Here is a 16,594-nt window from a genome sequence, read left to right as displayed (position 1 = left end):
ATATAATTTCTTTTAGCGATCAAATAATTGTGTGAAACAATTCTGCTGAGTAATCAAAGTATGTACTTCTCTGATATTAAATAGCACATTAAGTAACAAAAACTGTACTAGATTTAGGGTTCACACACAATGTTTATAAGCAGGATACAATCGCTGATGATTTGGGGCTTTTAATAAAATTTGGTGGCAGTTACAAAATCATAGAATATTGCCTGATTTACTTGTTAATTTTTGTATTACTCAAAATACCAGGGGTAATGCAGTGTTTTAGAAACCTTCAGTGAATGCCACACATCTTTCATTTATTACTTAAAGTCTGGAGGAAGAAAGTGTGAACTCATGACCTGTCCAGGATATGGAAGTGGTCATTTGTTATTAAGCTATTTTCAGATTAACTTCCACCGAACCAGGCTCCTGGTTCAGACACAAGGGCAATGGACTCTGGAGTTCGCTTTAAATTCCACCGTCTCATCATAATTCAGTGATGCATCCCCGTGAGCCGCCCAAAGCAAGGTTACACTCACTCAGTCGCTTCTGTGACCACAAGTTTCTCCACTAGTCGCCATCGTCACTGCTCCTATCTCATTCATTATGACACGCACCAACTACCACCTCATCCACCCCCTGGTTGTTAACAATTCCTTCTCATCTATACAGTGCTGTCTGCACCGTCTACTCTGCCCTCTGTCCTTGCTGTTTTGCCTGCTGGGCTGGGCTCAAACCAGATGCACTGCTTTTCACTTTGGTGTCAGTGAAGAGAAGGGAAACAGGAGGGAAATGGTGGAAAACATGCTGAGCGCACCAGCTAGTAGCTCTGCACAGTGAGGTGTGCTGATCCAGACTACGTGTTACTGACATTATTCATTTGTATCTAAGCATGGTTTTAGAATAAACATGTGGCAATAAATGATAACAGTGTATAAAGCTTATATCTGCAAACAGGGAAACATGGTTAAGAAAAGATGATTTAGCTCTTGAATGGCTGAATGACTTCAAAACAGTCAGTGGGGATCAGTGAGCGCACTGATTTCCAGATCAACTTGAAAGCTGTTGTTTGTGTTGGACTTGTACCTGTGTGTCCAGACAAAAACAGACAATGCAAAAAGGCAAATCAATGTGACTTTGTTGTATGACTTCACAGAGACGTAATATCAAATGTCATTTAAAGCACTTTAAAGGAGCAAACACATTTGGATATATAAATAAAATCAAAATCATAATGTTTTAGGTTTTGTCATCACAAAAGAAAAGGCTTTTAAGATGAGGACAAAACAACATGTTTGGCAAATGCTATCTGGAGAAAGTGGCCTGGCTTGCTGGAGTATAAACGTCTCCAAATCGAACAAAGAGCAGGACAAAACTGCTAAGGCTAGCCTAGTCTAATATAATCAAGGAATCAAGTGTTGTTTTAAAATGCATTCAATAACCTACTGTTGATACTTTGGCAACTTGAACAACAACATTGATTAGAACATTAGATATTGTAGTTCAGTGACTTGTCTAAGATGCTTTGATTACAATATTGAATGGTTTTCATAGAATCAAGTGGCTGAAACAGCAGGTGGCTCTGAACATGCTTCCCTTATTCATGCACCTTCTATTTGTGCTCACTCACCTCTAATTTTTTTATACATTCCCTCAGTAAAACACGCAGCCTGGAAACAATTAGCCTAGAATAAAACTGAAATAGTTGTAGTCATCCTCTTTTGTTATCCTTTGTGTGTCAGGAGCAGCCTTTCAGTAAGCTGGTTCAGAGTCAGTCGGCCTGACTGGGACCAGGTGTTCTGTCACAGAGATTAGGAACCTAACAAACATAACTAATGGTGAAAACAATTTGAATTCAGTAATTCATACATAATTAGCTCTGTGTTATCTGGCAAGTGGATACACAAGTGTGGATAACAAAACCCCTGACATTTTCTTCTCCTCATCACTTTGGTTTGTTTTTTTTTGTGCATTCCAGCTGCGGTCAACAGTCACTGCTCCATAAAGGTCAGTGCAGCTGGCGTCATAGTTCAATGAAAATGAATTGCCATTGCACCCCTGCTCAAATAAACACATTTACTTAAGTACAGTATTTAAGTTTGTGCAAATTCTCTGTCCTCCAGGTCGCAGAAAAACAAAAACACAGAAGAAATCATCTAGACGTCATTTTAGGTAGTAAAAGTAAGATCAGTAAGATCTGGGATTCTTCATCATCACCAACATTAAAGCCTATTTTCCAGCTTGAGAATGATCAGTTAAGTATTTTTCTTATTATTAAATCAGAAGAGAGAGCATTTAATCAGAGAAAACTCAGATGAAAGGTTTGGAAGAGGAGTGGAAAAACAGACTCAGACCTTTCTGAAAAGTGATATAATAAGTTCCATTAGGAAATTAATGAAGCAATATTTTGGTGTCAGCCCTGAATCGAATGATTCCCCTATGATTTGAAAGTAAGCAAGTAGTGTCAAAACACCTGCATCTGAAAAAATACACAAAACATGACCACAAATATTAAACTCTGTGATATGCTTCATATTTGGTATATTTTCCAGTAAATGGTCATTTCAATTCTCATATTAATCTAACATTGTTGAATGAACACACTCTTTATGCAAACAACCAGACAAGCAATAGAAAATATTAATTCAACAGTAAATTAACAATGAGGCTTAGTTTAATCAGGTTCTCAGGAAAAATGTCACCATCTACATTACTTTTTCCCAGCAGAGGCAGCTGAGAATCTCCTCGGTAGTACATATAATTCTCCTACAAAGACAGAATCCCTCTTCTGCAAGTTTGACCTTTACAAAAAAGGGTAAAGATGACGGATGGCATCGCCTGCTCTGCTAGGCTCGCAGCATGCTCAACGGCCTGATATGGGAATTCTTCTGATGACTTCCATGCTGGAAAAAGGTATTTCTGCAGTATTTGTAGAGTTTCTTCAGTTTTTTGTGTTTGTTTTTTGTTGTTAACTTCAAATCTTTGATCTTGCTTCCTGAATACAGGGCTTAAATTTGTCAGAGAAGAGGAATCATGTGGAGAACTCCGACAGTCCACACTTTTACAAACAAAGAAACTTCTAACTTATCTTCTGCATAATGATTAGGACTCTCTGCAAGAAAGAGGGGGATTTTATTAGACTCGGAGTCAACAATGACTTATGAATGATGCATTTGTGGAAAGGTGTGCAAGAACAAGCCTGGCCCTAAAATCCATCACGCCTGAATGAAATGCATGGTGCATGACAGCACAGCACAGCATACAGGATCCTTGCCTGCTGATATGCAGGTGGCCCAGAGTCACACCACAGAGCCCAGAACCTCCAAGCGCTTAGCCCCCTTACAACTAGCAGACTAACTTGGCAGCATCTGATCAAGTGGCCTGCAGCAAACCAACACAGAGAGCTGGGCCAGTTTGACGAGCATGCAGCCAGGATGTACCACCTCCTTTTGGTAGAGTTTGACACCAGGGAGCCCTCTTAGAAGGAAGTGCAGCAGGTTAAACCCAGTCCTATTTATTATGAGTAAGAGATAAGCAGTTGGTGGTGTTAGTTCTCCTGTCACATGCTCTTAAACCACTGCAGAGGAAACGGGCACAACAAGATGACATGTAATTAAAAAGTCCAAAACCAGTCAAGCCTCAAATAATATAAAACCAAGTAGAAAATACAATGAAAATATGGCTGCTGTTTGTTTCGTGAACATTTGAGGAAGGCTACAGCCTGCCTATCATTGCACAAGAAGCACAGATATAATGCTGCCGCGCCACCGTGTTCAGTCTCTCCAGTGGAGCAGAAGCTTCACTGAATGTATGTCATGAATTATTTGCCAAGTCTTGTTGCATTGCACCCATATTTACTTTTTCCCCAGTGTTTCTACTTTTTCTTTTTTTATAGCCGAAACTGTGTGAAATGTGCATAAACCAAAACCAAACCACTGCAAAGCTGCATTGATGGAAACACTGATACTAAACAGTAGCATTTGCCTGCTAGTAATTTACAGTATCCACATACAGTGTTTCACACTCAAAAATACCATTTACAGTAAAACAAGGCTTCCAGTCATAGAATGAAAGGACTGGACTTTGTTTTCTAAAGATAGAATCATGAAAATGGGACCCACTCCACACATTATATCTGAGAATGTCTGGATAGATGAATATCCTGCAGAGATACCCTTGTCTACTGTATGTGTTTTGTTTTCACATTACAGGGTTTTGGTGTTGTAATAAGCAAAGTAAACCACAAAATATAACACACATTCAAATCTAAGAATATTTTCTCAATTTCCTGAGGTGCCACCTTGCCCTGAAAAAAGATAAATGTCTGAAAACAACTGAGTGACTGGCTTTGTGTCAGGAACAAACCGAAGGCTCAAAAACAAAAAATTATAGTATACTGACACTGGAATTGCTACTGGGGATTAGGTCCCTGCAACTTACCAGAAATGATGAAAGCATGAGAACAAGTAGCACACTGCACCAATATTTGCAAAGCTGTGGCTACTCAATATCACAGCACATGCTTTTGTGTGTTGTGGCTTGTAATTGGCTTCAGCAAGCATGTGTGATTCCCACTGGTATAATGACAGCGAGAGATCCTCCTTGCTGTTCAACAAACCAACGTTTCTGTCAATTACAGCTTGTACCTTTATGAATGCAGAGCTAAACAGAGGTGCTAACAAACTCATCTCAGGGTTTTACACTGTGTGCACAATTATTAGGCAAGTTGTATTTTTGAGGATTAATTTTGTTATTGCACAACTACAATGCTCTTGGTCAATCCAAAATGTTAACAAACCCTCAAACCTGAACATTTAAGTAGTAAAAGTGAAGTTTTGGCTTTCTTAAGAGAATATCTACATGTACACCATTATTAGGCAACTATTAGTGTGCAGAATTATCATGCAACTAAATAAAAAACAAAGATTTTCCCATCTCACTTATTTATTTTCACCTGTTAAAGTGAGAATAATAAACAAACTCATAATTTACAAATAAACAGTTCTGAAATTCCAAACAGAAAACCTCAGTGACCAATATAGCCACCCTTCTTTTCGATAACAGTCACAAGCCTTCCATTCACAGAGTCATAGTCAGTTTTTTGATCTGGTCAGAATCAACTTTTTGTGCAGCCGCAACCACAGCCTCCCAGAGACTGTTCAGAGAGGTGTACTGTTTACCTTCACTGTAAATTTCCTGCTTAAGAAGGGCCTAAAGGTTCTCAATAGGGTTTAGGTCAGGTGAAGAAGGGGGCCATGTCATTAGTTTTTCATCTTTAAGGCCTTTACTGGCCAGCCACGCAGTGGAGTACTTTGATGCATGTGATGGAGCGTTGTCTTGCATAAAAATCAAAGTCTTCTTGAAAGATGCAGACTTTTTCCTGTACCACTGCTTGAAGAAAGTGTCTTCTAAAAATTGGCAGTAGGTCTGAGAGTTGATTTTGAGTCCATTTTCAACCCGAAAAGGTCCAACTAGCTCATCTTTAATAATACCAGCCCTTACCAGTACCCCACCTCCACCTTGCTGGCGTCTGAGTCGAAGTGGAGCTCTGTGTCCGTTACTGATCCAACCACGGGCCCATCCATCTGGTCCGTCAAGAGTCACTCTCATCTCATCAGTCCACAAAACCTTTGAAAAATCTGTCTTCAGATATTTCTTGGCCCATTCTTGACGTTTCAACTTATGTGTCTTGTTCAGAGGTGGTCGGGTTTCAGCCTTTCTTACCTTGGCCATGTCTCTGAGAACTGAACACCTTGTACTTCTTGACACTCCAGGTAGGTTGCAGTTGTGGAATATGGCAGCACTGGAGGATAATGGGTTCCTGGTAGCTTCGTATTTGATTCTTCTCAAATCTCTGGTGGTTAATTTGCTTCTTTTCTTCTCAACACGTTTCTGGCGACCCTGGTGACTATTTGCTATAAAATGTTTGATGGTTCTGTGATCACGCCCCAATATCTTAGATATTTCAAGAGTGCTGCATCCCTGTGAAAGACTTTTTACAATTTTTGACTTTTCAGTCAGTTAAATCTCTTTTTTGGCCCATTTTTCCAGAGGAGAACATTCTGCCTAATAATTATGCACACCTTGATATAGGGTGTTGATCTCCTTAGGCCACACCCTCCCTCGTTACACTAAAACACATCACCTGATATGCATTAAGTCCAATAAGCGTTCAAGTTTATACTGCTTGGAGTTGGAAATTATGGATAAAATGATGATATGGTCAAAATACTCACTTGCCTAATAATTGTGCACACAGTGTATATTTTCCCAATATTCAGCTAAGTATGAAACCAACCATCTGTCCATCTATAGTATCATCCATCACGGTAGAGTTGGTCAGCTGACTTTAGGTACAGTACGTATCCCCAGAAGAGACATGTTTCAGTCTGTTGCAACAAATCTCAATTGTATGGATCTGCAGAAAACTGGAAGCAGCTGAGCAAGTTTTGTTTGTCTGCTTTGTGTGTGTGTGTTTGTTTGGTTGTGTTTTGTAATACTTGACATTTAAGAAAAATTAACTCTCCTCTCCAAAACAAATCTACAAATACTATGAATGGCTAGAAGGTATTACCCAGCTTGTAGTTCTCATTTTGAACAGGCTTCAGGTCTAAATAGATATGATTAGTGTGTTTATTCAGTGTTTACCCATCAGTGCAGTGCTGCCGTATTATTGTAGGACACTGATCAAAGCAGCAAACCAAGCCCATCAGTAAGGTAAGGTTACATTAACAAACCTCAAAATACTCAGAATATACTGTAAAGAAAGAATTATCCAACCAGTGGATCAAAAGAGGAAAGGTTAAAAGAACATCATACTGTTCAAATATTGTTGCTGTTGAAATAAAGAGAAGTGGAAAGAACGCAGAACTGTTAGTTTTCAATGCCCTGTTGAATGCCAGGACATTCAAATTTAAAGAATACATGAGCATCAGCAAAATGGTAAACAATAAATTGACAACAGTGACAGCAGCATTACAAGTTACCATGACTTCCTTGTATGCTGATTGTTCTTACCTCTGCTGTCCTAAACAGTCTCCTTGCCCCAAGTCTTGTCAGTATTTACTGAACTTCTTGACATTGCCCATCGTTGTCTGAGTGACACACTGCATGTGACACCAAAACCCCTTTTCAGGGCTTTTGTTGTCATGAGGAATGACTGCCCCTAAGATTTTGTTGCAAGTTTCAGGCAGCAGATAATGAGAAACCAAATGTCCACATCCATTTCCAACGTTATCATGCCTTGCAATGGCTGTTCTCAGTTGATATCAGGTCCACAGATGTGGGTTAGAAGGGCCCCACTCAGTAGGCCTTTATTATCATGGTTACAGTGATACAATTAATTAGAATTAGAATTAATTAGTAATTCAATCTTTAGGCAGCGTTACCAACAATGCCCCCCCCCAATAGTGAACATCACGAGGTGATGTTCACTATTAGGCTAACTCTGACATGATTAGCATAAAAGATGAAAGTGGCAAGAACTGGCAATGCTTGTTTAATGACCTGTGGTGGACTCGCTGACACTAGGTGCACTATTTAAAAATAATACCCAAACGAACCCGTTTCTCTTTCTAAATTTGACTGTGAAAGTGGACATCCTAACAATTTAAATGGGACTGTATCTGGGACAGATTTCTGTTTCTTCTTTAAAGTAAAACATAAACAGCCTTGAAGCAGGATAGATGTGTCAGTGTCCGTTTGTATCCATCATGCCACGTACTCCTACCTGGGAGACAGGAAGTGTGGACATTTTGACACGTTGTTGAAACAGTGCACTCAGTATGCGATTTTGCTGCTCCAAGTCAAACACACGAGTCCGTAGCTTCACACATTCCTCTTTCAGGTCCTAGAAGCCCCCAGAGAGGGAACAAATGGACAGATAACTGCCACTGATAGTATATTTCACATACAGTACGTGCATCAAACATTCATTTTACTGCTACAGGCCACAATTCTGTTTCCATGCAAGATACACATGCTCTAAAACCTGGTCTGGATTATGTCAACACAACAGGAAGCATTATTTTTTTGTTAGTGGCATCCAGCTACTCGTCATTACAACAGCCACTTCTGTGAATCTAACGGCTGACTGGGTTACGAGTGCTTCAGCAGTGTGTGACATTGACAAACCTTCTGTGTGAGGAGGGCCTGGACCACCTGGTTAGCCACCTTGAATAGACAGAGAGCAGAAACGAGAGAGTAAAAATATCTTAAACATTTATTATGAGTCTGGTCATTATTTGAAACTTTGTGTGAAGCTTTGAAATGCAGAGAGACTTTCATTTTTATCCAGACGATGTCCAGATCTATATGCCCCTGACCCAATGTGACTCCAATGCTCTCGTTCCCCTTTTTAACTGTATCCATGACGTCAAACTCTGGCTCGCTCAAAACTTTCTCCAGCTAAATGAGAGCAAGACCGAGTAGATCGCTTTCAGTGGCCACCCTGAGACCCAAGCTAGGTGCCCTGACCCCTTCAGTCACTGACACTGTTAAAAACCTTGGAGTAATATTTGACAGCAGTTTTAACTTTGATAAACAGATCCGCTCCATAGTTAAAACCAGCTTCTTTCATTTGAGGATGCTAGCAAAAGTGAAGCCCTTCTTGTCTCATGTAGACTTAGAAAAAGCAATTCACGCTTTTATTACATCCAGACTTGACTACTGCAATGCCCTTTATGTTGGTATCTTGAAATCCCTCCTTCGCAAGCTACAACTTGTACAGAATGCTGCAGCTCGGCTCCTGTCATGTACTCCTTGGTATGCTCACATCACGCCTGTTCTCTTCTCGTTGCACTGGCTTCCAGCGAAATTTAGAATAGATTTTAAAGTGTTCTTATTTGTTTTTAAATTTATTAATGGCCTCGCCCGCTCATATCTTTCGGAGCTTGTGTCTGTCTACTCTCCCTATAGACCCCTACGCTCTGCAGACCACCTATCTCTAGTCACCCCCCACTCTCGTTACAAAAAATGGGGTGATCACTCTTTTAGCAGTTATGGCCCTAGGCTGTGGAACTTTAGAAATACGGTTCATAACTGAGTTGGCCCCTTTTAAGGCAACTCTAAAAACACACCTTTTTAGACAGGCCTTTAACAACTAATCCAGACATCTCCTTTGCTGCTGTTTTATCATCCATCTTGTCGATATGTCCTTTTCTTGTTGTTTTTAACGTCTGCTATGCTAGTTATGTTTTTTTTATGTGTTTCTGTGAAGCACTTTGTGCTCCTTTTGCGGGTTGCTATATAAATAAAGTATTATTATTATTATTATTATTAATGAAAATCAGCCAGTACAAAGCATCGGAGAGAATTCAGAGGCATGTAAGACACTGTGTGGACAAATTGACAGCATGTTGCATCACTCGCCTGCAGTTACTAAATCTAATGTTGTCCACAGCACATAAATGAACCAAAATACAACTGGAAAAAAAATCTTAACAAATGTCTTTTTAAGAGGATGTTTCCTTTAAGTTCCCTGTTTAGCTTCCGCTGTATAATTAGGAAAAGACCAGTAAAACGTTTCTTTTGTGTACATTTTTAGAGAAAAAGTTCCTAGTTTTATTCCTATAAAACATCACAATCTGGAATCTGAATCTGCTTGATTTCCTGAGCCTAAGAATGCAATATATCTTGACACTGGATTAAAAACTTTATTTCCACCTTTGTGTGACCCAAAATGAATTCCTTTCACTGCTTTCATCTGTCTATCAAATGACTTGCCTCAGCTCACTCAGACCATGACAGGAAAGCCTCTGAATGTGTTTCCTAAAAAAGATTCATGCACATAATAAGACTGAAAAGCAGCAGAAACTCTGACATTTCTGTCCTCAACCAGAATATGATAAATTCTCATGGGCAGCAATCTCCATGGTAACAAGCCCATTAGTGAAGCCTGCTTAAAAACTAATAAAGTGGAGCTGTTTTGCTGGGTGGAGTGAGATAGAGAAAACAGGAAAAGAGATGCAGGGAGAGACAATCAAAGTGTTGTCAGGAAGAAAAAAGAGGGAGCGCAGGTAGCCAGACACTCTCCATGCAGGAGGAGTCAGTCTTCCTGAGTGATGGTGCTCTGATTCTCACATCACCCAGGGCTCTGCTGTCCACTCGCTTCATTTAGAGATGCGAGGGCTACTAGAGGCATGATGCTTATCATCACGTTCTTCACGGCCAGTTTGAAAATGAAACAAAGGGCTAGCCTTGCTCTGTTTAAAGTGGGAAGAAATGGTTACCAACAACTCTAATTAACACGTTACATCGTGTTTAATTTTTATGATTGTCAAGTACACATACAGTGGCACAGAATCCTGCATAAAGACCAGAATTACACTTCAGTTTCTGTAAACTATACTAAACTAGGTAAAAATGTAGTTATGAGCTTTAGATGTTTTGCATAAAGCCAAGCAAGCGGCTTCCTGCGACCTCCTGCTCACCACATGCCCTCATTACTGTGGGTAAAACACTCAACATAGCATAAAGTCTGAAAACAGTGGGAAGGTGTTTGACTTAACTCTCAGCAAGAAGGTCAGAACTATCAAACTGTTTATACAGAGTCTGATACCGATATGAGTAGGCAGCATATTGTTGATGTCTAAATCCTAGTGATAATCATTTAGTTTTGATTTCTGTTGAATAATTACACGGTAGGTGGTCAAACTGAATCAAAAATGAGAAAAAATGACCTCAGAAAAAAGACCGGTGGGTCAAAACATTGGCTTCACTTTCTAAATATATCACATAAGCTTTCAGTGTGCGGTAATTCTTCTCATTTTTAATTCAGTTTGTCATGATGAGCATGATGAGCTTTTAGGTGTGTTAAGTTCACACAGGGTTAGACCCTCCTATTATTATTAGTATTATAGAGGAAAATCCCCCTTGAGCAAGCACTTGGTGACAGTAGGAGGTTTCTTTCTTTTAACAGAAGAAACCTCGGACAGACACCGGCTCTGAACCTAATCAAGATGTCGCTGTGCTTTTTGTAACCATGACAATAGCCCCTTTTACACGGAGATCGCAGCAAACTGCTGGCGTCTTGACCCTCCTCCAAGGAGGACACAGCTGCTGTAATCCCAGTACTAGAGGCATGATGCTTATCATCACGTTCTTCACGGCCAGTTTGAAAATGAAACAAACGGCCCGTTATCTAATTTTGTTTGATATATTTATTAATAGAATTCTGGAATTACAGTAGCCTCCTTGAGGTCGGTGTGTGTTTGAGGCCAGCGCTACATACACACAAGGTGCACACAGCAGGACAGACATGAAGCTTGCTTCTCAGCTGCATGCACACAAAATCCTTCCCACAGGGTTGTGCAGAGGTGTGTCTGTGTCTGTTCATGCTTTAGAACATAACCACAGTGAAACGATGACAAAATAAAGTTTTCTTTCTCTCATTTAGGTATTTTGGAGTGTCAACACTGACCCCCATGCCGGTACTGTAGCCTACCTTTTACACCGAAAGGTAGGCTACAGGCACAACATGTGTGCACCGAATGGCCAGTGTAAAAGGGGCTAATGAAGGTCCAGCACAGAATACAAGCTACTGAGCAGACCAGATGGTGAAGTAGGGCCCTATTAACCCATATCCCATATAACAAGTGATAACAGCCACTGAGCAGTGTGATAACTTTCTTAGCAGATGTGTTAATTCTGTATGAAAATTCACAATGGAAAGTTTAATTTGATTCACATGACACAGCTGCTTGTTCTTGAAGGAAGTGTGAGAACACTGACACTCACCTCATCCAGACAGTGTTCATACTGCTTCCTCTGATTGTCGTTTTCCATCGACAGAGCAGAGTTCTCTGCCTGTACAGGCAAAAACCAGACAGATAAACCACATGAATTACAGTGTACTGCTGCCCAGGTATCATTGAGATAAACTTGCACAGGTAAGGTTTTATGTCTCAGCTGAGGGTCAAATATGACAAATAACATGGTTATTCCAGAAAAAATCTAATATGCACTATGATAAATGTAGACGTTTGAAGACACTGTCTTCTCTTAGACAGACAGATCCAGAGGCTGTCTTCCTGCAGCACTGTGGGATTTACAGGTCTCCTGGAGGAAGAAGGCTCTAAATGAATGACGCTGTAAATTCCAGTCATTCTGCAGACCCTCGCTGTCTCTGTAAGGCTCGCTTAAAGTACCCCGGGTATAATTCAGTTATTGACAGGGTTTTGCCTGACAGGGAGCAGAAACCATTCTGAGAACTCAGGAGGTGACTTTCCACTGAAATGGCTAATCCAGTAAATCTTAACAGTTGAGCTACCTGAGCTGGCTTGTTTTCACTTAAGTGCTGTGGGCAACTGCTCTGAACAACAGGTTCCCAGAAAATCACAGCTGATAACCACAGCAGTGAGAAGAACTCACCTCACGAAGCTCAATATAATCTTAACTCTAACTCAGGTAATAGCCAAAGATAATCGTTAGTACTGAAATAATACTGATAATATCCCCAGACTGATGACCAGACCAAACCAGAGTGGTCAGACCTTTTTCTCAAGTGTTCAACAGGCTGTGAATTAGCCCGAAGGCTTACAGCCAGTGTAAAGGTCAGGGAAGGCCAAGTTATGAGTGTGAACTTTAAATGTGTGAACGTTTTAGAGAAAGTGTTCCACTTGCCATTGATGTGACGCGACATCACTTTACAAATGAGCTTGATTAATTAACAAGTTACTGTATGGCTGAATGCCAGTAAATGTCTTTCCTACAGTATGTCAACCAACACTGTATTTAGGCTTAACTTTTAACTCTAACTAAATTAAAGAACTGTTTTTGCATCTGTAATAATAATATAGAACATTTTAATAATGTATAACATTAGCAAAATGATCCAAATATGCAAATAAATCAGTTGCACAGATGTAAATGCTTGGCAGAGTGCTTACCACTGTGCTCCCTCATCCTTGTTTGACGGATGACCTTCGGAGAGCATCATCTATCTGTGTTATCGGGTTAATGGTCAAATCCCACTGAAAATTACATTTGGGGTGAGGATCAGAGAAGAGTCAACGACTTCTCCTCAGTCAAAAGCCAGATCAAGCTCAGTCTGTATTTATCTTCTCATTCTTATTTGTGGTTCTTAGAATTCCCCCCCATTATTCATTGGAGATTACATGGAAGGTACCCAAGTGTGCCATAATGACCTGAAAGTAGTTTCTAACTAAATGGAAAACCCTGTAATGTTTCTCCAGTTCAGCGTTAAAGTTTAATTACAAATGTGGATAAATAAAGGCAGCCACCATGAAGAGGCAATGGCAGGAAAACAAAATCACACCCAGAATTATCCATTAGGGTCAACAATGTCAACAAAATCTGCAAGCCTACATGCTGCTAATTACTAGAACCTACATTTATTGTGACATTATCTGATTATAGGATGCGCCAGTATTTGCAGTCCATGCCAAATGCATGTCATATACAGTGCTATATGTTGTACAGTATCTAATGTTCCTAAAATACTGAAACTCTTCCAGTGTACAGTATGTGTTGTTTGGTCGGTCTGATCTGAAGTGTTTAGTTCTCTTTTTTATTTTTTTAATGCAGGCTTTTCACAGAGTCACCACATCTTAGCTGGTATATGCTGTTACTTTCAGAATATGACGAGCTATTGATAAATACTATAAAAGTACATGTGAGCTGGAATGTATATGACTGCTGTGATTATTCTTTATCTTACCTCTATCTGGGGGATAATCATGCTCTAAGTTTTGCAACTACAGTTTCCATGATGTTTTAGGGATGTTAACAGGAAATATAATGGCGCTATGGTCTCAGTAAGCAGTTATACTGTAGGCTATAAGTTAAGCCAAATATTTTGACACCATGAAAATTATCAGGTCCTGTTTATACTGTACACATAGATGTTATGTACAGACAGCAGTCACTAGAATACCTCAGGTTATGAAGAGTGATAATGAACGGTGAAATGACTTCCAACACATTTATTGGCATCACACTGATTATAAAATGTATTTATGTATGCTGCTGACTATGTACTATATACATACGTATATATGATGGGGTGAGTTATGACTCAAAAAACCTGATGCAAATTTTGAGGAAATTATGGCAATTGGATAAATATGCTTTGTGCTCTTCCTGTAAAAGATGACTGATGTGTGCAGAGCTTCATAAAATCTCTATACATTTCATGTAGTTGTCCAGGAATCAGTCTGCGCAACTGACCTCAAATCACTAAGCTACACTTTAACTGTAACATCATCGTTGCTGAAAATTGCTAAAAAAATCTGTTAATCAGCCTCCCGGCATCTCTGTGGACCAACACTAAGGTAGACCCTCCAGTAACTATCCCTCTTCACATCTGCTCACGCCCAACAATAATTACAGCTCTCTCTAGGTTTGACGAGTTCACTCATGAGGAGTCAATATCAGTCAATATATAAATAATATTATTCTCTAGTTTCTCATGCATAGTGATAATATTCCTAAATTCTACAGGTGAACAAATTTATTCTTTCTCTATAAGTGTCAGCGTTCGTCATAGTTTTAAAATTATATGAAGAGTGTAAGATAATATAAAACATGTCAATAACAAATAGCACTGGTGAAAATCACATTGCATCCAACAGAATAGAAAACAGGTAAGCCAAACAAAGTTGTCCCATTTTTTGATGGGCTTTTTCTTGAGCCTGTGTTTCGCAGTAGAAATACCACTGTGATCAACAGATGGTGGGCCCTATTACCTTTTCAGCAGGGAAGGTGTGACAGCGAGCCATGCTGTACACTCTCTGGAACACTGACTCCAAATGTTAACTACCCTGACAGCATTTTAATTATCGCCTCCTGGACGCATGTAACTCCTTTGTCTTCTGCTGTTTCCATACCCCTGGGGCTGTTCTTCATCATAATGGGCTCTCGTTTTCTGTAGTGTTGATAGAGGTGCGGTTGTACTTGTTTATCATCTACACATCTCCCTGGTATTTTCAGATGAATCCACATAGACTCAGATGATATGAGTGACACCACAGTGGTTAATTATCATTTGGGAGCTATTTGGATTAAACAAGTCGATTCTCTTGATATCACATGCTGATATGAAAGACATGTTTCATGTTCTGTGTGTTCTTGAGGAATTTATATTTACTTCAGGCAGCTTTTGAATTATTTATATGCATCTTAGATTTCTCCGGTTATTTGAAACAGACAGCCATTATAGTGCAGGTGTGTACAGGGCATTTGTACAACACACCTACGTAAAGGTTTTGATGAATACCAATAAGTCAAATTTACTACAGTTTAGGGAAAGGGACTGATCTGGCCCAAAGGCCACAATATGCTGATCTCTGCTATGGCAAAAGTGCCAAAGAAGTGATGATTGGTAACTTTAGGGATGAACTAACATTTCTTTAACAACCCTATAAACCTTGTAATCCTGCTTAAATAGAAACAAAATGGAAACAAAACACAAAAGAAACTAATGAAATAGAAAAAAACCTGTTGTGATGACAGGTATTGCTAGACTGCCAGTGTTCAGTCCTTCATAAAACAGCCTTTGTCAAGTTGCACACTTACTCCAGGTCTGCATAGTTATCAAGTGAAATACATTTAACTTAATAAGACATTATCAGTAATTGTCATGATTCGGTTCCACTGCTTCCTGTCCGGCTTTTATTTTGACGTTACTTCCTGTTTTTGTTTCACCTTAGTTTTGGTCTTTTTACGTTCATCATCACTCACATTGGTTTCACCTGTTTCGTTATTGTTTGCACCTCTATTTAGGCAGCGTCCTCCCACCAGGACGCTGCCAGATTGTTCTAGACCCCAGCTCTGACTTTCTCTTTGGTATTGGTATTTTTGTGTTTCTGACCCGGACTGCTTCCTTGGATTATTCTGTTCTGCCTTGCCCTCTTATTTCGGACTGCTTCAGTGTATCGGCTTAACTGACTTATCTTTGGACAACGCGTTTTGGATTCCCCTGGATGTATGTCTTTGCTGACTCTGACCTGGGACTGATACCGATTGTGAGTTTTGTGTTTCACCTTGTCTTGTATGGTTTTTGTTTACGTTAGTTCTCTTATTAAAGAGACGGGTTTGTTCATTACTTCCTCGTCTGGCCATTTAATGAGTTCACCTAACACTTTTCGGCCGTATCGCGCGCCGTTTCTGACAGTCTACAGTGATGTCTTTAAATTGCTTTTTTTGTCTGAATACCACAGATGAAATGAAACATACTGAGCTTGCAATTAGAGCATGGATCAGGCCACATATTTCTCTCGGAACTTGACCCATGCCTGAAAGTGTGCCATCTGAACCTGACCCATCAAGATTGTACTATATAATGTTCAAACCCAACCCATGCCTGATGCAGTTCAGTTTGTATGGTGTTTTCCCCTTATCCCCTTTAAGTCTGACCTACATGCAACCAAAGCATAATGAATGGCATCATATTGTGTTATACTATTAAATGTTTGTATCCTACTTAGAAGTAGGAGGGTTCAAATATTGTCACCATTTTTGGACACTAAAACACCACAAACTAAAAATATCAGATGTGCACTGCAACAGTAAGTTCATCTTTACTGCACACAACTAATCCCGTAAGTTATCCTGTACAGGGGGAACCAGCCTTACAGTGTGTGCAGCAGCA

General features: G+C 39.8%; 1 protein-coding gene across 7 annotated transcripts in view; it reads right to left on the bottom strand.

The window, feature by feature from the left end:
- LOC109963757 (nck-associated protein 5-like) overlaps nt 1-16,594 on the bottom strand; it is a 68,460-nt gene that overhangs the window by 18,093 nt on the left and 33,773 nt on the right. For 6 of the 7 annotated variants that reach the window (XM_020606552.1, XM_020606553.1, XM_020606546.1 and 3 more), the window contains 3 exons: nt 11,722-11,790; nt 8,119-8,157; nt 7,715-7,834 (listed from right to left, as the gene is read on the bottom strand). In XM_020606552.1, the coding sequence (XP_020462208.1) occupies nt 7,715-7,834; nt 8,119-8,157; nt 11,722-11,790 (228 nt within the window). The remainder of the gene's footprint in view (nt 1-7,714; nt 7,835-8,118; nt 8,158-11,721; nt 11,791-16,594) is intronic. The other variant, XM_020606551.1, reaches the window with a different exon arrangement.

The sequence above is a fragment of the Monopterus albus genome, unplaced genomic scaffold, assembly GCF_001952655.1.
Source record: "Monopterus albus unplaced genomic scaffold, M_albus_1.0 scaffold79.1, whole genome shotgun sequence".
Lineage (NCBI taxonomy): Eukaryota > Metazoa > Chordata > Actinopteri > Synbranchiformes > Synbranchidae > Monopterus > Monopterus albus.
The sequence above is the reverse complement of the archived record's forward strand: the minus strand, read 5'-3'. Positions and strand labels throughout refer to the sequence as shown.